The 24,954-nt window shown below is 46.0% G+C and overlaps 2 protein-coding genes across 10 annotated transcripts in view; both read right to left on the reverse strand.

Moving 5' to 3' along the window:
- The window catches only part of VPS13D (vacuolar protein sorting 13 homolog D), a 224,840-nt gene extending 217,826 nt beyond the window's left edge, over positions 1-7,014 (reverse strand). For 4 of the 9 annotated variants that reach the window (XM_075906826.2, XM_089773062.1, XM_075906824.2 and 1 more), the window contains exons 1-2: positions 6,791-7,012; positions 1,529-1,691 (exon numbers count right to left, since the gene is read on the reverse strand). In XM_075906826.2, the coding sequence (XP_075762941.2) occupies positions 1,529-1,625 (97 nt within the window). In that variant the 5' untranslated portion in view covers positions 1,626-1,691; positions 6,791-7,012. Of the gene's footprint in view, positions 1-1,528; positions 1,692-3,563; positions 3,717-6,790 lie in introns of all 9 variants that reach the window. The other 5 variants (XM_089773061.1, XM_089773060.1, XM_089773059.1 and 2 more) reach the window with 5 other exon arrangements.
- A 4,509-nt stretch (positions 7,015-11,523) lies between these two features.
- Positions 11,524-24,954, reverse strand: part of TNFRSF1B (TNF receptor superfamily member 1B) — a 48,386-nt gene continuing 34,955 nt past the window's right edge. Inside the window, exons 5-10 of the mRNA XM_089773218.1 lie at positions 21,864-21,957; positions 21,557-21,762; positions 20,102-20,179; positions 19,055-19,065; positions 18,407-18,653; positions 11,524-15,326 (exon numbers count right to left, since the gene is read on the reverse strand). Of these exons, the coding sequence (XP_089629344.1) occupies positions 15,025-15,326; positions 18,407-18,653; positions 19,055-19,065; positions 20,102-20,179; positions 21,557-21,762; positions 21,864-21,957 (938 nt within the window). The 3' untranslated portion in view covers positions 11,524-15,024. The remainder of the gene's footprint in view (positions 15,327-18,406; positions 18,654-19,054; positions 19,066-20,101; positions 20,180-21,556; positions 21,763-21,863; positions 21,958-24,954) is intronic.

Genomic DNA, 24,954 nt, shown 5'->3' on the forward strand with positions numbered 1-24,954 from the left:
CATTGGAAGATGTATGTTCTACTGTTGAAAGCAACCCCTATGATTACTATAACAAATAGACTGAACAAAATATTTCCTTCTATTTTGTCAGTTTCTTTACTTCACACCCGTGCGCGTACACACACAACGCTGTCAAGCACCGTTCATCGATGGTCAACATTTGCAAGGCTCTGAAAGAGATTCCTTACTAGTAACAGCAGCAGCAAAACTGAAAATGAAACAAAAAGAGGCAACAGACAAGCATATACGCACGTAGAAAAGTGTGTGCCTGAGCACATTTTGAGTTGTTGCTCTTGGGGTGTGCTCAGAAGACCCTTCAAATCAAGACTAAAGTAGAACAAAAAAATCCATATCAATTTCAAAAACAAAACACACAAAAAGGCTGCATTATCAGAAATGAATTTTTTTCATTAGTCTATTTTAAAAAAAAAAAAAAAATCAAGCTTGCACTAAGCCTGTAAGGAGCACCTCTGCAGGGAAAGCAGGAAGTTTTGCTATTTTTGTTTTAATTTATTACTACAATACAAGAACATAAATGCTAATCCAGTTGCTAATCCAGTGATGGGCAACCTAGGCTAGTGAGTGAGCTGCGTGAGTGGCCCTCCATCTCGGTGTGCTGTAAGACTGTTGTAACCAAGACAGTCTCCCAGAATGCAGTAGTTTTACTAACTGAGCTGGCGCACCTTTAATTTGCAGGGTGTGCAGACTGAACTGTAGCAGCACTTTGGATGCACAGTCAATGTGGTGTGCAATCAACACGCATCTCACTTCACGAGCCCTTGCTTTACAGATGTGTAATCTCTATCTTATTTATATATAAAAAATTTTCCTGCTGGCCAATAGAGTGACATCATCATGTTATCTGCGTTCTCATGACGCTGATGCTATCGGCTCAGGTGCTTTCTGTGGCCAGCCTCAGCGCTGTCCTCTCTGGGCTGCTCCAGCTCTGGCTCCTGCTTTATGCCCCTGGGGTCTCTGCCACTGGGGAGGAGCTGCTGGGGCTGGGTCCCCTCCGCAATACAAGCCCCATCTCAGGCCGCACCGGGTCCCCATCACTACCTGCGCCCGACTCCAGTCCCCTCATCCCTTCTGCCAAGATTCCACACTCCCAGCCCACTCCTGCCCCCTTTCTCTCTGGCCAGACACCTACCCCCCAGCCTGCTCCTGTACCCACCCCCTGGCTAGACACCTACTGCCGGGGGGGCGTTGATAAGCGTAGCAAGCAGGGCAGCAGCCCCCTAATACTGATAGAAAAAAACAACATAGATAGAAACCAGCAGAATCAGGCAACCCTGCCTTGGGCAACAGTAAACAAACCGTCTTGCGAACCACAGATAGAACCCCAATGGGCCAGACGTGGTCCACCTTCTGCAGCTTGCCCACCACTATGCTAGTAGCAGTCAGTAAGACAAATGTAAAATATATTCAGTACATGTATTGCAACTTTTAATCAGCACAAAAATAATTCTATCAATATAATTCTTGAAATATAAAACAGGGATAGAACAAACAATGCTAATAACCCTACCTTTCAGAAGAGCTACTGAGAGTTGGTCTGTGTTGAGGTTATTGACATATTTGCCCAAATAGGTGTTGAGGACCCAGGCTACCAGTCCCTCCAACATGATTGTTTGCTGGGATGGGTGACTAAGAGTCTGTTGTCATTCTCTGTTCCATAGTTTAGTTGTACTCTGTTTTAAATGGAAAAGGAGAAACTTCAGTGATATACTATACCAGTTCCCAAAACATTTCCCTCCTTCCAGAAAAACTGTGACAACTGAAAACATTTTTCACTTCAATCATCTCATCCCAAAGGCACTTGAAAATTAATAAGTACAGGTTGAACCTCCCTAGTCCAGCACCCTCCGGACTTGACCACTGCCAAACCAGAGAATTTGTTGAACCACAGTAGGTCAATATTGGCTAGCAGCATTACCAACACAACTGCTTACTGGCATTTCAGTTGGGAAGACATTTAGGTGTAAATTAGAGCTAACTGAGAGCACAGAAAACTGAGAGCCAGGACTGGTGGCTATGAACAAATATTACGGGACCGCAGGAAACTTGGCCATAGCCATGGTAAGTGGACATCTGGCTAACTAACATCATGCCAGACCATGGATGTTGCCAGATGAGAAAGTGCCAGACTAGAGAAGTTCAAGATGTATACAAGATGTTGTCCTAGAGTAGCTGCTTACAAAATATAAGAATTTTGCTACGCACAGCTAGTTTTAATTACCCTGATAATCCCAGGTCAGAGTATAATGCAATGAAGTTACTATTTATGCTGATTTTATTTATACAACATTATGGGAGTTAATACCACCTCACCTGCTCCAATTTTTATTAAGGTATACTATACTACATTTTTAAAACCTTTTCCTCACTGAGACTTGTAGTGCTTTAATGATTAAACACACCTTAGTGAATAAAGCACTGGACCACAACTCAGGAAACATGGGTTCTATTCACATCACTGCCACTAACTAGCCTGCTGGGTGACCTTGAGCAAATCACTTCACTTCTCTGAGCCTTGGCTTCCCCTACTGCAAAATGAGGATAATGGTACTGACCTGTCTCGTACAGCGCTCTGAAATTTAATGATCAAAGCCTTATATAAGATATTATTATTGAAGTGTAACTTCTACTTATAGAATCATCATACAAAAATTAATCTTTGCATCCTTCATACTGAAGCACTGTCCTACTTTGAAGCAATATCAGACAAGGTGCCACATTGTCCTCTCTGTCTTCACAGGAGGAGATGAAAAACAAGCAGTTCTGGATGCAGATTAATGTATTGCCTCTGTAGCCTTGCACCTCTTCCTCAAATCCCATAAGAAACCCATATACAACTACTCCATAATAGAAATGTAAGCGACTAATCATCTAGTCGACAATCTAATAAGCAAAAGCTTATCAGATACTTGACACGTTAATCAACTAGTCGCTCCCCACCCTTCACCCTGCCTATCAGAAAGAGGTGACGAGGGAGTGCTTGGGGGGAGCTAGCTTAAATGTCAGTTTCCCCCAGCTTCAGCTACGTGGGAGGGAGCAGGGGCGCAGCGACAGCGTTCCACCTTTGAAACATACAAGAGTCCCTCACTAGGGCCCTGCTGGGGCTCTTGTGCATTTCAAAGACTTAAGAGTCCCCCACTAGCCCTGGGCTCCATGTGGCATTTCAATCTTTCAAAGGTAGAACACCAGCTGTCACTTCCGCTTGAAATGTAGCAACAGCTGGGTGGGCTCTTGCTACATTTCAAAGCAGACATGCCCTAATCGATTAATCAAACAGTTGATAGAAATTCCATCGACTATTCGATTAGTTGATTAATATAATTTTAACATCCCTACTTCATAAGATCTGGGCTCTCTGACTTTGGAAACTGTAGTTGAGTGGAGGATAGCCACGCTCTGGTAATGTTCTCTCCTCAGTTTTTATGTACAGTTTCATACCGTGTTTATCATTGCTATGTGAGTACGTACACTCAGAAATACAAACCCCAAAACTTATTTTAATTCACATTAGTGCTGATCTTGTCAATAGTACTTGCTTTCCTCACCCCATTCTGAGTATGACTCACTAAACATGATTGCCAGGAGTGGCAGCTAGCAGGGGAAATCCTTGCAGCACCACTCCTTGAATGGCTGGAAATGGCTGAGGGAAGCCAATCCCCCTTTTCTGTGGCTCTCAGGAACTCTACAGATCAGGTTTTCTAGGAAAAGAAGAGAGCAAACTTCCAGCCTTTTCCATTATAGAGAGAGAGAAACTCAAACTTCCTAAAATAAAAGTGTACTGGAAATACCGTAAGTGAAAACTGATATATTTCCTGTCCTCTAAAAGCTAATTACTTTTGCAGAAGGCAATTTAGCTGCAGAACTCACACAAAATGTGGGTAATATCGTAACGTGACTCTTGTACATTCCAAAGGGAGAGGAGCAGCAGTGGGACCGGTACGAGCAGGAATATTCCAATCCCCACTCACACCATTTCCCCGTTGCCTCCTGCTTTCCCCGCTCTCTGCAGAGATGGTGCTGGGGTGGGGGAACCAGCGTTTAAGCCGGCTCCCCACAGCACCAGCTTGTGCTCCCCCTCCCCTTGCAGCCTCTCTCATCGAGGCAGCAAGGGGGGGAGCAACTAGTCGAGTTCCTACTCGACTACCTGATAAGCATCTGCTTAACAGTCGATTAGTCGCTTTCATCCCTACCTCACACCCAGTGAAATAAATGGATACAATGAACCAGCAGCGATCTACCTGTGTGGATCAGCTTCCAGGACAGGGTTTAATTCGATTTCTTTGTGGGCACTCTTACAAAACAAGTTACTTAGTTTTAATTTCTTGTCTCCCCCAATTCACTAAACTCAGACTATACTGACAGCTTAACGTGACCTTACATTATTTAAAGGGATACTGTCAAGATGCTGAAGCTAAAATGCACATTTTGACAATGAGCACACTTCCAATCTTTTATCCTCACAATCTTTAGCAGCCATTTCTATTTCAATCCATGCTGCTGCCAGAAAATACTGTAATTTATGTTTTACAACCATGTCACTGAAGTCAGCTGCAGAACTATCATTAACTTCAACATGAGCTTGACTAAACCCTTCAATAAACATTGGTAAACAAAGGATGAATACACTATATGGTGTGAAAAATGCTGTATATACCCATTGTTTATTAATTGGGTATCTGGGCATGCATAATTTTCCCCAAGGCAACATGAATAATATTTTTCAAATATGGAGTTGTAAGTGGTGAAAAGTGAAAAAGATGCTTGTTTATATAATGTAGGACAATAAAAGGAAATTATTAATTTGAGGACCATATTTTAATTCATATATTAAAATTCAGGTTTTTTCCATAGGTAATATAAGTTTTACTTGACTCATAGTTGAAACATTAATGTTCACATTTTTAAAAATGTCACTGAAAGTTTTCTTCTATTAAACCCCACCCTCCAAACGTTCAATTTCTCTTCAACATTAAAAGCCACAGAATTGTTCTAAGGCCAAAAAGTGAAAATGACTAGAACTAAGTTAACACAACCAGATTAAAATAATGCTAAGAAACGTAAACCATTAAAACAAAAAAAATTAAAAGTCAAGTTCATTATTTAAAATTATCTGATCTTAGGTTCCATTGGCAATGCTAGCTGCACTCAACAAACTAAAGTCTTGTCTTTCAAACAGAAGACTGGCATTCACACTTTTACTTACTATTGAAATTGCAGTTGTGACTAACAAAGTAAAAGTTTTAAGCATCATATATGCAAGATCCCTATCCCTCCCACTCCATCCTTCAAAGGGAATTGTAGAGGCAAAATTAAGATAAAAACCTAGAGACAGTGTTGTGATGGACTGAATAAGTTACCAAAAAACAGGATTATGTGAGACAAGGAAAAGACATACTTCCTCATATCATCATACATACTTAACGAAAGTAAGCTCTGACCTTAATTTAAACTAACTTGGGGATATATACCATCTTACTCAAAAAATACTAAAGAAAAATGAGTAAACATTTATCAGGAAGGGCTGGAGAAGTCAGTAATGTATTAAAAAAGGATGGGAGGATCTTGCCAATAAATCTCCTATACCTCATGACTCTCTGGAGAGAAGGGGACTTTTAAAATCAGTGTCATAAGCCCTGCACGATATGATTACAAGTGGTGACTACTCTGGTAAAGGCAGGACAACAGGAAGGGCAGTCTTAGTCAGGGTCAACGTAAGGGAGTGCTGGGGAACCAAATACCTTGCTAGACTCTGGCTATACAATACAAGAGAATGGCAGGTAGGGTCACTGTTTGGGGAAGAAGCAGAAATAAACCCCTAGGGGAAAAAATGGGTCCAACTGGCACGAGATAGAGAAAGGTCACCTTGCTAAGATTACAGCACAGGCTGCCCCAGGAGGCTGGGGTTACATGATCACTCTAAGACTGCCTAGGTGTGCCAGGGAAGCACTGCCGAAGCCAGACAGCTATAGAAATGGTGTAACAGGAGGCAGGTGCCAGGGCCCTAGCAAGGGAGTCAAAAAACTTACAGCCAGGGCTAGACCCTGGGAGGGAACCTCACTCTGAGGGCCAGGCCCCTAGGGGAGCCAAGAGAGCTCGGGGGTCACTGTCTGAGGACCAGGCCCCTAAGGGAGGCAGGCAGGGGACCGAGCTGGGGGGGTCACTGTCAGAGCCAGGCCCCTAGGGGAGCCGGGGGGCGGACCCCGGGCTGGGGGGGGTCACTGTCTGAGGGCCAGGCCCCTAGGGGAGCCGGGGGGGACCGGGCGGGGGGGGGGTCACTGTCAGAGCCAGGCCCCTAGGGGAGCCGGGGGGCGGGCGGGGGGACCCCCGGGGGGGGGACGGGGCGGGGGGGGGTCACTGTCAGAGCCAGGCCCCTAGGGGAGCCGGGGGGGACCGGGCGGGGGGGTCACTGTCAGAGCCAGGCCCCTAGGGGAGCCGGGGGGGACCGGACGGGGGGGTCACTGTCAGAGCCAGGCCCCTAGGGGAGCCGGGGGGGACCGGACGGGGGGGTCACTGTCAGAGCCAGGCCCCTAGGGGAGCCGGGGGGGGACCGGACGGGGGGGTCACTGTCAGAGCCAGGCCCCTAGGGGAGCCGGGGGGGACCGGACGGGGGGGTCACTGTCAGAGCCAGGCCCCTAGGGGAGCCGGGGGGGACCGGGGGGGGGGTCGGGGGGGGAGCCGGGGGGGACCGGGCGGGGGGTCGCTCTCTGAGGGCCAGGAGCCCAGGCGGCGGCCCGCCCCCAGAGCCGTTACCGGCACCGCCCCCCTCGGGTACCTGCCTCGCTCCCTGGCCCCTCAATGGCGCTTGCTTGGATCAGGGCCTGCGAGTGAGCCGGAGCCGGCGTTAATCGAGCCGCAGCTGACCGATGGGGGGAGGGGCACTGCCTGTAGAGCGCCGAGCAATCGATGGAACCAATCTGCGCGGCGAGGGGGCGATTGTTTTCTTCCTCATGAGCCCGGCGAGGCCCCTGGGAGGGAACGCCCCGCCCCGCGCGCCGCGCCCCGCCCCCGCAGGGAGCGGGCGGAGCCGTGGCGCCGCTGCTGCCACCTCGCGCTCAGACGTCATAGCCCAGGCACCCGCCCCTCTGCCACCGGAGTCACACCGTCACACCGGCTCCAAAACCACGAGGCTACGTCTACACTGGCATGATTTTCCGCAAATGCTTTTAACGGAAATGTTTTCCGTTAAAAGCATTTGCGGAAAAGAGCGTCTAGATTGGCACAGACATTTTTCCGCAAAAGCCCTTTTCCGCAAAAGCATCCGTGGCCAATCTAGCAAGGAAATTTACAGTAGGGCGTGGTAAGAGAGGGCTTCTTGCACAAGAGCTACTCTCCTTTTTATCAGGCGTAAGCCCTCTTGTGCAAGAGGGCAGTGTGGACACTCAGCAGGGATTTCTTGCGCAAAGAAAGCCCTATGGCTAAAATGGTCATCAGAGCTTTCTTGTGCCAGAGAGCGTCCACACTGCCATGGGCGCTCTTGCACAAAAGCACAGCTTGCCCATGGCAGTGTGGACGTTTGCTTGCACAAGACATCTTACACAAGAACCCTTGCGCAAGATGTTCTTGTGCAAGAAGCCTCCAGTGTAGACATCGCCCTAGGATTACCAACCATCCCAGATTGGCCCGGGATTTCCCTCCATCTGCATCAATTTCCTTGTGACTATTGAAAGCAATCCTAGAGTTATAATAGAAGTTGTAATAGATCAGGGGTCTCCAACCTTTTTAAGCATGAGATCGCTTTTTGAATTTAAATTCAATCCAGGATCTACTTCAGACCCAAACAACCTTGCCCCGCCTCCTTCCCACCCTGCTCACTCCATCCTCCCTCTCCCCTCCCATCTTCACTCACTTTTATCAAGCTGGGGGGCAGATGCTGATCTTGGGTTAAAGGATTTGGAGTGCAAGAGTGCTTCTGAGCTGAACCTGGGGCAGGGAGTTGGGGTGCAGGCTCTGGGAGGGAGTTTGGATGCAGGGGAACTTAGGGCTAGGGCAGGGATTTGGGGTGCAGGAGAGGTTCAGGACTGGGGCTGGAGTTCAGAATGCAGGCCCCAGCTGGGTATCGCTTACCACAGGAGGGTTCTGGGTGGTGGTGCAGTGAGGCTAAGGCAGGATCACCCCTACCCTGGCCCTGCACCACTCCCCCAAACAGCCAGCAAACTCTCCATCCCTGACCCCCAGGCTCTGTGAAGATGGGGTACCAGGTAGGGGAGGGGCAGCTTGACATTAGCACATCCCCGCCTCTTTTTCCTGTGCCATGCACAGCAAGCAGGAGCTTCCCAGGGATGGGGGGCAGCTGAAGTGCTAGCACTGGATAGCCTCCCGGCCAAACCTGTCAGGATCCCCTGTGCAAAGTTCCAAGATCTACCAGTAGATCCCAATCTACTGGTTGGTGACCATTGTAATAGATACTTTAAAAAAAGATATTACATCAGATGGCGGGAGAGTGGGGGGCAGAAATCTCCTGGAATAGCTTCAGTGAGAGTAGGCACCCCTAGCACACACTAAGTGTGCACTAGAGGCATAGACCCACATCATATGAGTTGTATACCATTGGGTATGTAATAGATGGTCATCAATAAGTGTACCAGTGGAAACAATTCTATTTCAAGAACAAAGACTAGCTATAGAACAGGGGGTGGAGAACCTTTTTAGGTCAGGGGCTGCACATAAGTGAGAAGCAAAAACAAAAAACTCCACATCTAATTGACATAGCCCTCAACTGAGAATAGGGTTACCAGATGGTTTAAAAAAAATTACGGGACACGCTTGAGCTCAGATCCAGGGGAGGTGGGGGGGGGGGGAGAACCAGACCAGCCAGGAGGGGAGTGGGGCTGGCCAGGAGAGATTGGGGGGGGGGAGGAGGGCTAACCGACCAGCAGGAAGCAGGGCTGGCTGGGAGGGGGTTGGGGGGGAACAGGGCTGGCCGGGAGAGATGGGGGGGGGGGGGGAGGACTGACCACAGGGAAGCAGGGCTGGCCAGGTGCGGGACTGACCGGGGGGAACCCACTGCCGGGAAGCAGGGCTGGCTGGGGGGGCATTGGGGAGAGCGGGGCTGGCCAGAGGGGAACCGGCTGGCGGGGAGCGGGGCTGGCCCGGGCACACGCAGATCCCGAGGTGCTGCCTGTCCCGTGCACAGTCCCGGTGGGGTGTACAGGCGAGTCCGGCCTCAGAGATTCCATCCTACCCCCCCACCCCCACCCCACTGCATACTGGCTGGCTGGTAGACACATGCAGTGTGAGCATGTTTATCAGCCAGGCAGTAAGCAGCTACGTACTGATACTCATGATGACAATAAAACTTAATTAGAAAATACCAGACATTTATGTCTGGTATTTTCTCAATTTGTTTCCCAGAAAGAAAACTCAAATACCAGACTGTCTGGTTCAAAACCAGACACCTGGCAACCCTAACTGAGAAGACGACACTCCCCACACTACTCTCACACACAAGAGCCTAGGGGGGCTAACGTAGTAGAGTTTGAATGCTCCAGCCACAAGGTGGGGCTGGAGCATCAGCACAGGCTCCCTAAAGCTAGGGGCAGGGGTGCTCAGACTTAGGGGCCAGATCCAGGCAATCCAGGGGCCATATCTGGCACCCAGGCCTGAGGTTTCCCACCCCTGCTATAGAAAATGCAGAGTATTTGCAAGGGAGGCTATAACACAATTTAAAAATAGGGCGTGAAACTGTTGTTTTGCTTTAAAATATGTTTTCAGTACAATCAAATGTTTCTTAATAGCACTTGATTTGATAATGGTCATGAGCCAACAGATGCTGTAGAAGGCACATATTTTAGACACAATACATGTGTTTCCTGAAGGCAACAAGTGAAACCAAAAGTTAATATCTGATCATGATTGAAACACTACTTTAGCATGGCTTCACCGTCCTCCAAGCAGACACTAATGGTATGAGTCACTGCCAGCTGAAGACAACAGACTCCCACTACCTTCAATAGGACTGCACATGAGCCTCAGTCAGGCCATTTTGTTCAGCACTTTGCAGGACTGAACCTTAAAAGTAACCCATAGCATCAATAGTAACTCCTGCAACAAAGTTACCATTCAGATAAAACACACGAAGAAGTCACTCTTTGAGACACTACAAAGTAATTTATATGTAAATGAATCCTAAAGGGTGCATTAAATATTTCAGGTAACCTTTTGTAATAATTCCTTGTGGCTATGTTGGGACAATTTTCTGTGTATCAGGGTTGTGAGAGACAAAAAATGGAATTCAGGTTCTTCAGCCTGTAAAACCACAGATATCTCCCAGGGTACATTTACACTGCACAGCTATTTCAGGATAACTGAAATAGCTACCCCACATCTACACAAGCCACCCATCATTTTGAAATATTTTTCAAAATAACGGGCATGCTATTCTGGCATCCCAGTAACCCTCGTTCCACAAGGATTAAGGGATGTCTTGAAATAGCATGAAACAAAAGACAGAACAATGTAGCATGTTATTTTGAAATTTGGTGCTGTGTAGACATGTCAAATTTCAAATTAGATGCAAAATAATGATACGCAATTTGTGTAGCGCAAATTGCATATTTTATTTCAAGTTTAAGGTGCTGTGGAGATACCACCCCCACATAAGATAAAAGGAGATTCTCCACTAGCTGTCAAGTAGCATACGGGTTCATAGCCTCTTTGTAGCAAGTCACCAAGGTTTGCCTGTAACAAATACTTATATTATGGCCTGTTTATATGCAGTACAGGACATTGGGATTTTCTGTGCACCACTCCATGTTTTATATATATATATATATATCACATCACTAAACCCCCTAAATCCTGCAATAAGTTCCATACATCCACCACTAAAGTTAAAGGAATGGGGGGGGGTTAAAAAATAGGGCTACGTCTAGACTATATGGCTCCGTCAACGGAGCCATGTACAATAGTTTATTCGGCATAGTCAAAGAAGCGGGGATTTAAATAATCCCCGCTTCATTGAAATAAAAATGGCCCCCATGCTGTGCTGACGATCAGCTGATCCGGCACAGTGTGGCAGTCTAGACGCAGCGCGGTCGACAAAGGAAGCTTTTGTTGACCGCTCCAGTAAACCTCGTTTCACGTCTAGACTGCCGCGCTGTGCAGGATCAGTTGATCGTCGGCACAGCGTGGGAGCCATTTTTATTTTAATGAAGTGGGGAATATTTAAATCCCCGCTTCCTTGACTATGTCGAATAAACTATTTTACATGGCTCCGTTGACGGAGCCATGTAGTCTAGATGTAGCCTTGGGCACAGAGCAGACTGCAGGATCATGGCTTTCCTCATCTCTGAAACTCAAGATGAACGGCTTTTTACAACATCATATTTAATTTTTAACTAGCAACACGATTTAGAAAGTGGTAGATGAGGCTGAAATTGTCCAAACTGGCTTTAATTAAGCAATAGTGATAAAAAGAGCCAAAAGTAATGTTTTGTACACAGAAATTAAGGAAATCCAAATGAAATGAACAAGTGATCATTTAAAAAAATAAAATAAAAACCCTAAGAAAATAAAGGAATTTTTATTTAATGGAAATGACAGCAGAGTCCAAGTCAGACATAAGGGGATATAAAAATAAATTTTTGCTTTTTAGACAGCTTTGACATTATTTACATGAATTCCCAGAATTTTTCCTTCTACCATGTAACTGTACAATATGAAGCACCCAGAAAATTAATCAGCATGGCTGAACCCCAATTTTTCCTTTGGGCTGCTGTTCAACATGGACTCAGTTCCTGAAAGTGATGAGCAACAGATGAATATGTCCAGAACATTGCTGGAAACAACCTATCTAAGTATATAACAAGTCCTATATAAACATAAATTCTGTGGTTTCAGATTAATTTCAGCATTTCCATATGTTGACATTTCAGAACATGTTCCCAAGTGTAAGAAAATATAGTTCCGCAATGTTTCGCCTCTAAACTCCACAGCCACAAAGGATAATCCTCAAACTTTAGGTGAAGACATCAAGTGTACTTGCTTGCTCTTCAGCCGTTGTTGGTTCATTCACAAAAAGGCATTCTTCGTCAGCCTAAAGCTTCTGGAATAAATTCTGCATTCAGTTACTGTTGAGCAGCTCCAATAAGTTTCCAGGAGTTTTAGTAAGGACAGAATTCAGACCTCCATCTGACTTAGCCTGAATGTGAATCAGGCACTTTGTAATAAATTTGTTTGAAGGAACACTTTGTTTGAAGTTGCTGGTTAAATCACACGTACAAAATTATGGGAAGTACAATCCCAAATATTGTGCTTCAAAAACAGACTTCCATCACCTGTGCTAAAGAAAAGTCTCCATTCATTGTCAGTAGGAGTACATTGTCTTTGTAGATTAGTTACTAGAGGGCAAATATTATCACAAACATCTGATTTTGTGGTTGAGGTTTCATTCAATTCAGCTTTTTACAGTGTTTACTTAAGCAATCACCAACAGAGCCCTTTTCATGGGGTCAACCAGGATGAGTGGTATGAGACATATTTATCTGCAGGGCTTGACAAGCGGTGGCGAGCCCCGCTGATCGCGCTGCGGCGCCGTGCCGGGCTAACATAATTGTCAAGCCCTATTTATCTGGGTCTTATTACTATTAATTGAAATGCACAGGAAAATACTTGGCACACACAGGGTATATCTACATCTACACTAATTCAAAATAACATATCTACACACAAACTATTTCAAAATAGCACATCCACATTGAGTGGACCCTGAACCAAAGTTAAGGCTGGTCGGAACCAGTGCCGGCAGGGCATCAGGTTAGGACTTAGTGCGTGGTGCTGCTGCCTGAGGCTAACTGAGCTCTGTGCTTAAAGGGATCCTACCCCCACCCTGGACAGACAGTTCTCAGAGTTCCCCACTTGCTTGTCTACCTCGATGAGGGACAGCAAAGCAGTCCTGACTTGGAGTACCCTGAGTGCCCGCACTCGGGACACCACAGCACTCGGCCACATGGAGCCAGAGCTGCCCCTTGGCACGCCGGTGTGTTTTGTGCGGTCGTTGCCATCAGCCCAGCTGCACTTGCTGCAGGCTGCCATCCAGGGGGTCCATCGGGGGGCTGTCAGGATCCAGGAGACTCTGCGGGAGAGCGTCCACCCCAAGGAGCCCTCAGAGCTTCCCCAGTCCTCCCCACTGGGGGCTCGTGCCCCATTCCTCCCTCACATCCTTCCACTTATGCCTCCCTAGCCCCCCTTCCTGAGGTCAAACAAAAGACACATATGTTCAAAAATAGAAACTGGGTTTACTGAACAAAACTCGGAGGGGATGAATCTCTGGGGAGACTGGGAAAAGGAGGTGGGAGAAGGGAAGAGAGGGGGTGGGAGAGGGTAGGGGGAAACCTCGGAGGAGGGAGCTGGAAGGGGGAAGCAAGGGGAAGAAGGGGGAGGGGAAGCTCAGGGCCCAGGGTTGGGGGTCTCACCAGACCAACTTGATTGTCATGTAAACCTGTCCTGGGTTCGCATGTGGCCTTTGGTGGCCAGGCTGGCAGCTATCCTGCCACAGATGGCCACATTCCTCCATCTAGTGTGGAGATCATGGACGTTAGGAGGGGATCCCCCCAAACCTGAATAAGGTCCATGATCTCCACCCTGGACCAGGAATGCACCCGCCTTCTCCTGGGGAGTGGTGGAGGGCTGGCTGCCAGTGGCTTGCTGGCTCATGTTTTGGGGCCACTGGGTTGGGGCCCCCCAGTGGCCACTGTGTCAGGGGCCCCTGTGGCCACTGTTGGCTCTGGGCTGGCAGGCTTGGAGCTGGCACAGGCACTGTGGCCAGGGTCTACCCCTTTAATGGCTCCTGGGCTGGGGGAGAGGAGAGTAAGGTTTCCTGGTTGTGTCCAGAGTGGCCACCAGGGCTCCCTGGGAAGGGCTGGAGGCCCCCTATTTCGAATTAAGTGTCTACACAGCACTTAATTCAAAATAGCTATTTCGAATTTGGTGTTACTCCTCGTAAAATGAGGTTTACCAAATTCGAATTAAGCGCTCTGCTATTTCGAATTTATTTTGAAATAGCGGTTTACAGATATAGACATTATTAAAGTTAATTTGAAATAACAACTGTTATTTTGAATTAACTCTGCAGTGTAGACATACCTACAGTTCTCAGACAGGACTCAAGAAAGGAGATCAGAATCAGCTAACAGCCTTAAATCAACCATGGAACAATGACAGCTCTAAATTGACAGTTACCTACTTCAGTGTAACAAGTTCTACTTAATATACATTTTTTTAAAAAATATGTACAGTTGTTACAAAAATAAGTGCATTTTTACTCTTGTTGGATAAAATGGCTGTCATCTATAAAAACTCACATAGAAGATTTTACCCTCCAAGCCACATCAATCTTAGAGAACAGATATGTTTTCATAGTATGAGAGAGAGAGAAACAGCAGCAAAAATATCAATGACAGAAGATCTAAAGCATATAACCCTTTCTAAAAAGTGCATATTTTGAAAGGTGAGTAGATCAGATGTGAAATGGTATCATTTGAGGCCATAAAAAACATGACTAAATCAACAGCCTTAGAAGGCAAGTCATCAACTCATTTCTCATGGAATACTTGTCTTAGTCCAGCTTTTAGTCGATGGAATGTCTGAATCAAAAAAATCCCATCATTATCCTTAAGTGACATCCTGGAGGCAGACTCAGTAGACAGTATGAACGAACAAGCAAGAAGACTGAATACACTTCCTTTTCGCTGAAGAGGAGATCTCTCTAGACCAGAACAAGCCACATGGTAAGGCATGACAGAAGCAAATTTGCATATGACAATAAACAAACTACTAAATTGAAAAAGAAAAAGAAAGCTTTAAAAAAATAACATTGGCTTTGCAAAGGTCCTCCTTCAGCTTTTCAAGCTGTTACACATCAGTGGGCTAAAATGTTTTTAAAAGGCTCTGCATCTATCCATATCTACACATCAGAGATTTCAAGTCCCTATAAGAATGCTATTCTTAACAGATGGTTTATTTTAGTAGATCCAAGCTTATCAGTCAATATCTGATCTGTCATCTTCTTCAGATAGTTTTCATCCCCACATCTTGAACACTCAGAGGAAATAGCTTTCCTTCTGAAAACAGTAAGTTTGGAGGTAAACTATCCGCAGCTTCCACTGAGATTTGAATCTCTGATTCTCTTTTCAAGGGGTTTTCTTCTTTAGAAAGTGGAATTTCTTCCTCTGTTGGAGTGCAGCAGGGAACATTTTCATAATCCGTGGTGGTTGAAGTCATCTGCTCTGGAAATTGTGGGTTGTGATTTGAATTACACACATTAACAATACAAGTAACATTCACCTGCGTTCCTCCATTAGCAGAGTGTTCTGTGAAACCAACAGAAAAACAAATAAAAAAGTGGAAGAGTGAAATCTACAGCAAGATGATAATAATTCATTACATTGGATTAAAAAAATAAGAAAAACATATAAGCTTTAAAACAATGTAGATGAAAAATAGGCAGATAGCTTCCTTCTCTTACTACAGGCAAAGCTAGTAGCACCACCTAGGGCAGTGTTTCTCAACCAGTGGTACGAGTACCCTTAGGAGTACTCCAGAGAAGTCTGAGGGGGTACGTCAACAACTGAAATTTGGAGAAAACTTGATTTTTGTTTTAAGTTTCATAGTGTTTTATTATTTTTGTGCTTTTTACACCCAAAAATTTAATCGCCCCCCCGGCTACGATTAAGTTGTTTAGACAAATGTGTTACACAAAATTTTATCTACCATTGCATCTGAAAACTGAAAGTAGGGACTGGAGGTACTTTTTTTTTTTTAAAGGGGGTACTTTATAAAAAAAAAGGTTGAGAAACACTGACCTAGAGGATATTTACACAGCAATCACATACACAAAGCTGGTCCATACCAGCTGAATCAGATGGGCAGGGCTCAGGCTAAGGGTCTCTTAGGGTACATCTATTCAGCAGGGCTAAAGCCTAAATAAGCCCGCAACTTGAGCTACGTCAATTGCATAGTTTAAGTTGAAATAATGCAAAAAGCTGAAATACGCTATCTACACAGCAAGAAGTCCAAGAAAGAGCACTCTTCCTTCGACTTCCCTTACTTCTCACAAAATCCTTCAGCTCGACATTATTTTGACATTATGTCGAAATAACTGCTTGTAATGTAGACGCGGACTACTGACATTATTCTGAAATAACACTACTGTGTAGACTTAGCTTGTAGTATAGATGTTCAGGCTTGACCTGAGTTCTGGGACCCTCCCACCTTTCAGAGTTCTGCATATCAAGCTGTAGCCCAAACCTGAATATCTATACAGCAATTCAACAGCCCCTAAGCCCAAATCAGATGGCATGGAGGATCAGCCACTGCAATTAAACACCTGTTTACCCCTAGAATGAGCATTACCAAAGCACTTCCCATTATAGCTACATCTAGACTGCAGCGCTTTTCCGGGATACCAGAGGTATCCCGGAAAAGTAGTGTCACGTCCAAGGAATGCATCCACTTTTCTGAAGAAAAAAAAAAAAGGACGCATTCTTTCGCCATCCCTGTAAACCTCATTTTACAAGGAAGAAGAGATGGCTCGAAAGGGAAAGTTTTTCCAAAATTTTGCACCGTGTAGGCGCACCAAATTTTGGAAAACCCTGTTCCAACAGAAAAGCGGAAAAAGAGACGCAAATTGCAGTTTGCAATTTGTGTATCTTTTTCCAACTTTTCTTTGTAATGTAGACATAGGCTATAAGATCCTGTTTTCAGCTGCTTATAGCTTTGGCAAACTTTAACTCTGTGAAAAAAATGTCCATGCCTCGGGCTGAATTTTTTGGGAATATGTCAACTAAAGCAGTTCAGCTGTTTCCAATAATTAGGTTAGGGAAACCTTAAATTCAGCACAAGCAACCTTAATTCTGAAATGTCCTAACTATTGAGGGCTTGCCCTTGCAACCGTAATGTTTTTTTAATACTGATTCTTTGCCTGTAATTCATAAAGATACAGTGCTGGGATAACATATATAACGATACTCAGATAATTTTTTCCTTACTCCTCATCTCATTGCCTACATTCTCCCCAGTTTTTTTGCTTTATTGCTCCCTTGTATGCTTCTCCTACTTTCAGTTTAATAGGGATGTAAAAAGTTGTTTAAAAATGTAACTGTGTAGCCACTAAAAATCCTAGCTTTATACTGCAGAGCTACTCAGGCTTTGTACTGTAGAGAAGGCAGGGAGTTACTACAACCCCTACTGCTTAACCAGAACTGGTAGAACCCATTAAGGGTGAAGCTTACAATTAACCAGTTAATCATTTACATCCCTACTATAATCATGCTGCCCCCTTTGCCTGTGTTTTTCTGTAAGGAGTTAACACAGGGGTGGGCAATAATTTTTGCCTGGGGGCCACTTCAAAAATTTTTGAAGTAGCCCCAAGCCATCCCAGAAAGGGCAGGGCCTAAACAGAAAGGGGTGGGGGAGCCCCTTTGCCCCCCTCGCTTCCCACTAGACACCCATGCCCTGAAAGAGGCTTGGCTCGCTCCCCCACCCCCAAGCCAATCAGCCACTAGGGGCGGGCGAGCGCAGGAAGCCTCCTCCCACTCTGCGAGGAGCCCGTGACACTTCCAAGGAAGCTTCATGCAGCTCTCCTGCCCCCAGGCCCTGATTGGCCTGGGGTGGGGGAGCGCATGAGACCTCCTCCAGTCTCCCCTGGGCCCAGCGAGCAGCACGTGGTGCTTCAAAGCACCATGTCCTCCTGGCAGGGTGGGAGGAACACGCAAAGCCTTCTCCGCTCTGCCCCCACCCTGCTCGCAGCGTGAGGCGCTTTGAAGCGAGCGTGTTCAGGGAGACAGTGTGTTCATGTACACTCTTTGTCAGTAAACAGGACTGCACCAAAGCAAAAGCTGACTCTCATAATCAATTGCTCTTCCTAACAGAAACCACCCTGCCCAAACGCTGACTAACTGCTCAGGCCAAAGAAGCAACAACCTACAACATTCTATCCACACTCATCAAGCGTCTCTAGTCCCCCAATGTATTTCTTCAAGCAGGCCACTGATGGGGGGAGAAGGGGGAAGAGAGAGACAAAGGAGGCAGTTGCCCCAGGGCCCGATGGTTTAAAAAGGGCTCCATGCCTTAAGGGCTGGCTGAGGAAAATGCAGTGCAGTCTAGGCAGCACTGAGAGCTGGCTGCCCCTAGCCCACGCCTTCTGCCCTAGGCCTCACCCCTTCCTGGGGCCCAGAGCCAAGTCCCCCGCATTGCCCAGCGCTCAGTGAAGTCTGTCCCCAGCCTGTTCTTCAAGCAATCACTTCTCCCTCCTTCTAATCAACTTTTTCCATATACTCCCCACTCTTGTATCTGAAAATTCTAGTTACATGTATAGCACTCTCTACGTGGAAAAGCAGATTACCAGATGGCTCTCGAGGGCTCTGGTGTTCATCATTTGATAGACTCTTACCTGAGCTTGCAGAGTTGGGTCTGGCTCCATTGTGATGACTGCAGCCTTCTGAGATTATACATCTCTGCTGAGTCCTCTCTGTTTCTTTCTTTTCCGTGTTTATCACACTTATACCATTCATTCTTGCAGCTGCATTGTCCAAAGAACTGCTGCTTGACCCAGGAGTTTCTAAGAGAAGCTGATGCTCCTGATGAGGACCGCCGGAGATCTGTGCTCCTGTATCTCGTTGCTTCTTGTCAGGCTGCTTCTGAAAACACAAGAAGGGTTGGGATGGTTACAGTAAGTGGCAAAAGGTCAAATTCTGTGAAACTTTTAAGAAAGGAAAAAAAAACTAGGCTGAAATAAAGCTTCACTTCAATTTTCACCAGGTGATTGTCTGACCCCTTCTGTCCTACATCTGTACTTATGGCTCTGAAGAAACCTTTAGTGGTCCCCTTAAGATCCCACTGATATACTGGCCACTATGGGCCCAATGCAAACTAGGGCATCGGAGGCTCTAGCTTATGCAGGGGGCAACGCACTCCCTTTATCTCTCCAGTTATACTTTTCAGCTATTTGTATTATATTTTTAATAGATATTGAATTAATTTATAAACATGAATTAATGAAATGGGGCAGTGGGGGGAGAAGGAAGAAACTGATATTCACCAAATCTGCAGCTTCAATTGGACAGGAACCAAGCCACGTTGCAAACGAGAAAAGAAAAGTTAAAATTAAAAACAAAACCACCAACTACAATCAATTACAAAACAGCTTCACTTTAACTAAATGGGAGATGTTCCCTGCAAGAGGTCTGCACTTTGTTTTGTGCTTGTATCATCTGTCGGTGGAGCAGACCTGGTTGCGTACCCTGTTTTAAAACGTTATCAAACATTTACTTTATATTCACTCTGCAATGTGCCAGGGTCTGGAACAGGTGTAGTGAACAAAGAAGATTCTCATTATTTAATTCAATTAATTCATCAGCACTCTCTCCAGTTGTGCAGAAAGGACAAAGAGTTAAGATGGAAATCACAATCATGGCCATAATAATTAAGTAAAATCACACTAATTAATCATGTGGAGTAATTACATCATGAAACACAAAATACTTTACAAAGTGCAGCAGGAGCTTTTGTTGCACAGGTGCTTGATTTCACTACAAAGCTGGAGCCTTAAATGATCGTGTACCAGACAGGAAAAATTACATGAGGCCTCAGCAGAGCACAGGTCTCACGCCAGCCTTCCATGCAGGAAGGCATTTCACCCCAATGCATACCGCATATTGTGGATAGAAGACCGGTATTTGCATTAGGGAGGTTAAAATGTGGGTAATTGTGTAAGCGTGTAACTGCTGAAAAAAACAGCAGTTATACATACTTGCAACAACAACCAGCTCCCAGGGAGCCAGTGAGCACCAGAAGCAAGCTTTTAAGCCAGCTTCCAGCATGCACTGGCTCTCGCCTGCAGCCCCACTCCTGGGGAGCCAGATACTACCCTGTGCTGCTGCCTCGGATACAGAAGCAGCAGCATGGGGTGGCAGCCAGCTTCCCAGGAGCAAGGCAGGAGTCCGCAGTAACTGTCAACATTAAAACAATAAGCCCAGGCTTATGGGTTAACCATTTACCCTGTTATATGCTCACATGCCTAATTTGTATATCTAACTTTATTATTGATTTAATTTCATCTGTGTTATTCTCAATCCACAAATCTTACCTTTTCTTCTAGAAAGAATAAAACAGGCAACCACTGCCAATACAATGAGTACGAGAAATGTGACTCCTGCAATTATACCTACAGAAAACGAGAGAGAAAAGATGTTTGGGTAAAAACTGATGCGTGTGGGTTTTTTTAATATTCTCCTTTGCTATAAATGCTAAATATCACACACGTCAGTTGTGCATCTAAGTTTAATGGTGAGCATTGGCTTTAGCTGATTGCGGGGGGACAACAGACTTGCCAGGCCCCTGGGCAAAGTGAGGGGGGCTAACTCTCTGGAGAGGTGAGGCCTCGGGTGGAAGGAGACGGGCTGGGGGCAGCCAGGCCTTAGTATCGCTCAGACCACGCCACACCGCCTCCCTCCCCCTCCACAGCCCTCAGAGCTACCTGGAGCGTACCATAAGGGGCTCCTATGGCAATTTAAAGAGCCCAAGGCTCTAGGGTTGCCAGGTGTCTGGTATTGAACTGGACAGCCCAGTATTTGCGCCTTCCATCTGGTAAAAAATTTCAGAAAATACCAGACACAATCTAAAATGTCCGGTATTCTCTATTTTTCCTGCAGCCCTGTGGGCGCCTGACAGAAGGCTGCTTGAGACATACGGCACGTTTCAGCTCCTCCCCCCCCTTTTCTTTTGCTCAACAGAATTTTTTCCCGGGGCGGTTTTTTGGGGGGGGGTTCAGTATTTTTCGTGAAATCATCTGGCAACCCTACAAGGCTCTGGCCACCACCACTGCCACAGAGCTCGCAGCTGGGAGTCCTGGGTCCTTTAAATTACCAGGCCTCGGGGTAATTACCACCTTCGCCCCAACCTATCAGCGGTCTGGCTGATCAATATACAAGATCCTATTTTGACCTCACTTGCCTAGTTTTGAAAAATGAGGGATGGCTTTTGGCCTACACTCCACCCACCAGAGAGCCACGATGGGCCAGGAGGAGAATTCCCCGGATGCAAGAAAAACATAGGGCTGACATAAGCAATCCTACATTGTCCCCTATACCTTTTATGCTGAGGCCCTATGTATACGTCAGGAGCAGCAGAAAGCTCATTGCGTTCAGTACTATGGAGATTCTGGGCTACTTCCCCAACAGCCTGGGTCAGATTGCCCTACATTAGAAAGACTCCCAGGAGTAGCTCAGACTCTAGGCCTCAGACGCTTGGCTCACTCTTCTTGGGCTGCCTCTCCCATGAGAGGCAGCACATAAGCTGGGCCCCAGAAGAAATTTGCCAAGATCACAATGGAGCTTCAATATCCGTGAACTGGGCAAATATTTTTGGGGGGAAGAAAAAAAAAAAAGTACAAACCAGTCAAAACCCTTGTGAACTCATCAGATGGAATGCAACTGTGGTGAGTCAGCATTTGCAAACAGTGTCATAACCGACCAGGAAAGAAACAACTATGCGACACCTCACGCCCTTAGCAGAAAAAAAGTGAATTTAATCAACAGCTCACCAATGGTCTCAGACACAGCTGAAAAGCTACTCCCAACAGGATTGGTTCTTATTTCTTGAATGCTAGAGGTAATGCTTTGTGCAGGAAGCTGGCTAGTGCTGGGTGCGGTGGCAGGAGGAGATGTTACTATGACAGGGACATACACCTCTAAGTCCATGCAGATCGTGTCCCCTGTGGCGTTTCCTTGAACAGACACCGACTGACAGCTGCAAGAAACCAGAGGAGGGTTTAAAAACAAAAAACAACCTTCAGATACAATTACAGGCTGAGGTCTCGTTAGATGAAAAAGGCTAAATTGGCAACTTACACTCTGTGTGGTTTGCAGGGAGCAGTTGAGGATTCCACATCTGAAAAAGTGCCAGGGGGACATGGAGAACACTCGGTATTCGTGCTGTCTGTCCCTTTAAATAAATATTTTAAAATGATTCCAGTTATTCACTTGTTGTGAAACACCCAAATTAATCATGAAGTTCTAGGTGATTCACACCGGTCCTGGAAATGTTATGGAGACAATAAACCAAAGAGCAACCATCCTTGCTAAGGGTAGAGTCCTTGTGACAGAAGGAAAGATTAATTGGGCTGTTATCTCTATGCCCTTGAGGGCTACAGGATTTTTCAAATGGTTACTTGGAAATCAACTGGAACAGTTAAAACATGGCATTAAAAGCCAAATCCTGCAGTCTTTGCCCATCCTTAATCAGGCAAAACTCCTATTCCAGTCAATGGGAGTTACCTGAGTCACAGCTGCAGGGTTGAGTGACCGTAAAAAATTCCCCTCCCCCCAGCAAACTCTGGGTGTGATGCTTTTTTCTTCACATCAGTATATTCACCACCATTCTGCGACCAATCAAGATAGGCATAAAGTTCAAGATACCATCTAAACCAGTGGTCCCCAACGCGGTGCCCGCGGGCGCCATTGCGCCCACCAGGCCACTTCTGTGCGTCCGCCGAGTGAACGGGGCCAGCCCCGCCTCTGGACGCACAGTGTTTGGGCGGCCCTGGTCCCAGGCACGCAGCCCAGGGGCGGCGCCGGCCACCGGGCACGCGGCCCAGGGGCGGCGCCAGCCCTGTCCTCGGGTGTGCGGTGCACGGGTTGTTCCAGCGCACGGGCAGCCCCACCCCTGGGTGCGCAGCACAGGAGCAGAGCCGGCGCCAGCCCTGGGAGTGTAGCACATGGGTGGCATCAGCACCGGGCTCAGCCGTATAGGTGGCCCAGACCCCAGGTACATGCACGGCCCCGCCACCAGATGCTCGGCGAGTGAGCAGCCCCGCCCCCGGGCACCTGGCAGCACCAAAAGGCTTGGGGCCACTGATCTAAACCCTGATGCCATCCAAGTAACGTTTGGTCAGCAGGAATGACTGGAACAGGAGGCGGCATACTTCAGAAGGAAAGACGGGGATCATAAAGGAAAGATTACAGAATGAAAAGAAAGCCATGTAATACAAAGCTGCCAGGGAACACACAATTTAAGAATCACGTGCTACGTCCCATACCCTCACTTTAAGGACACTTAGCCCTAAGAAATACACAGCAGACCCCAAAGGCACAATAGTGCAAGCCACTATTAAAAAAAGAACTAATGTCTCTACTCCAGACACATGAAAATTTCGATCAGTAAGGATGAAATTCATCCCTGTGTAACGACAGCACAAGGCTCACAGATCACTTAATTCAAAATAGAACTTTCAATCTCCAGTGTGGTTTTAGGGGCCCTGTGTTGGTGGATGTGTCATCTCTCAGCCTGGGTTCATTAAAGATCCCATGGAAACTGTGACAAGTGTAGTGTGTTAATTCTTGAGTCCTAGCCAATTTACTTCTCAAGAATTACAGTTTGCTCATCTGAAATTTCCCCTGAAGTTTTATTGCGTTAGGAATTCTTCGTTCTCTGTCCTGAACCAGAGTGTAGTGTTGCTTTGCAGATACCATGGTAATATGCACTTCATAAATACATGTAATATCAATTGTGATCTTCCACCCAAGACGTGGCTGTATTTGACTAGTGGGTGTGTGGAAACAATATTGTCCTTTTTACTCTGTCCTTACTCAGGGAAAAAAAAAACCATCTTAAAAAACAATGAATAATGTAGTAGCATCTTAAAAAGACTAACAAAACATGTAGATGGTATCACGAGCTTAACCCACTTCTTCAGATGACTGGAGTATTAAAAGTCCAAGTCCAGCTTTTTGCCCACAAAAGCTCGTGATACCGTCTCTATGTTTTGTTAGTCTTTAAGGTGCTACTAGATTATTCTTTGTTTTTTAAGTATTTCCAGTTACAGACTAACTCAGCTACCCCTCTGAAGCTCTTACTCAGAAAAAAAACTCCCACTGAGAACAGAACTATAAAAATAAATCCACAATTTATTAGCAATCAGCAGAGCCTGATAAGTGCATTGGGACTTTCGACTGAATGGCCCTCTATAAATACAATCAAAAATGTACCCAAAACCCCCTGATGCCGTGTTGGGACGCTGCCCTTCAAGAAAGTCCATGTTTATGTCAACAGAAGGGCATTTGGTAACTGCTTCTTGCTCCTGGCAAGCTGTTAAGAAAAGAACTAGTGAAAAAAATGACTGACCCACACACAGGATCATTTAGCACTGAAACATCACATTGAGAAACTTGCTGAAGCAGAGGGACATCAAAGGGAAGGCAATTTAATGAGCACTTTGTCCCAACCTTGTAGCTCTCCTACATGTATTTGTATGTAGCTATGTTAAATAATTAAAGATGGGAGCTGATTAATACTCCTGATTTACTTATTTATAACAAAAATAGAAATTAACGGGCAGAACAGTCAGCTGAGCCCCAGGTAGAGTGTTGATGAAAGGTCTATTCACTGTGATTCATCTCCAAGAGCTGTTGTTGCTGACTAAACAGAATGAATAGTTTAAAGAAACAGACCAAGTCAAGAGTTGCTTAAAATAGACAAGGCCCTAATTCTCCTCCTGTTGTATAATAAGATTCTTGCACTGAAGTCAATGGAAGTGAGAGCAGAATCTGGCTTTATCCTGGGGAGATAATGACCCCAGTCACGCTGCCCATCTAACATTGGGAATAGAGTCCTGAATCGATGGTAACGACATGTTCTCTCTTGCGATTCTGGGGGTGAAATCTTAGTGCCATTGAAGCTCTGGCATAGCTCTCATTGACAACATGGAGGCCAGGATTTCACCCTGTGTCTTTAAAAAGAGTCTTCATTTTCTTAGGGCTCTTTGATGCTCTACCTATTTTGAGAGTCTGACGCCATCTTGAGACAGCTACACGGTCATAGGCTCCATGGAAAATGTGGGGTGAAAAACTTATGTGCAAAGGGCCAGCGCAAGATTTCTTCTGCAGAATCTATTTTGAGAGCACATATGGGATCTGAACAGCAGAAGGGCCTCGTGCTGTCATT

The sequence above is a fragment of the Pelodiscus sinensis genome, chromosome 24 (assembly GCF_052426305.1).
Source record: "Pelodiscus sinensis isolate ZL-2025 chromosome 24, ASM5242630v1, whole genome shotgun sequence".
NCBI lineage: Eukaryota > Metazoa > Chordata > Testudines > Trionychidae > Pelodiscus > Pelodiscus sinensis.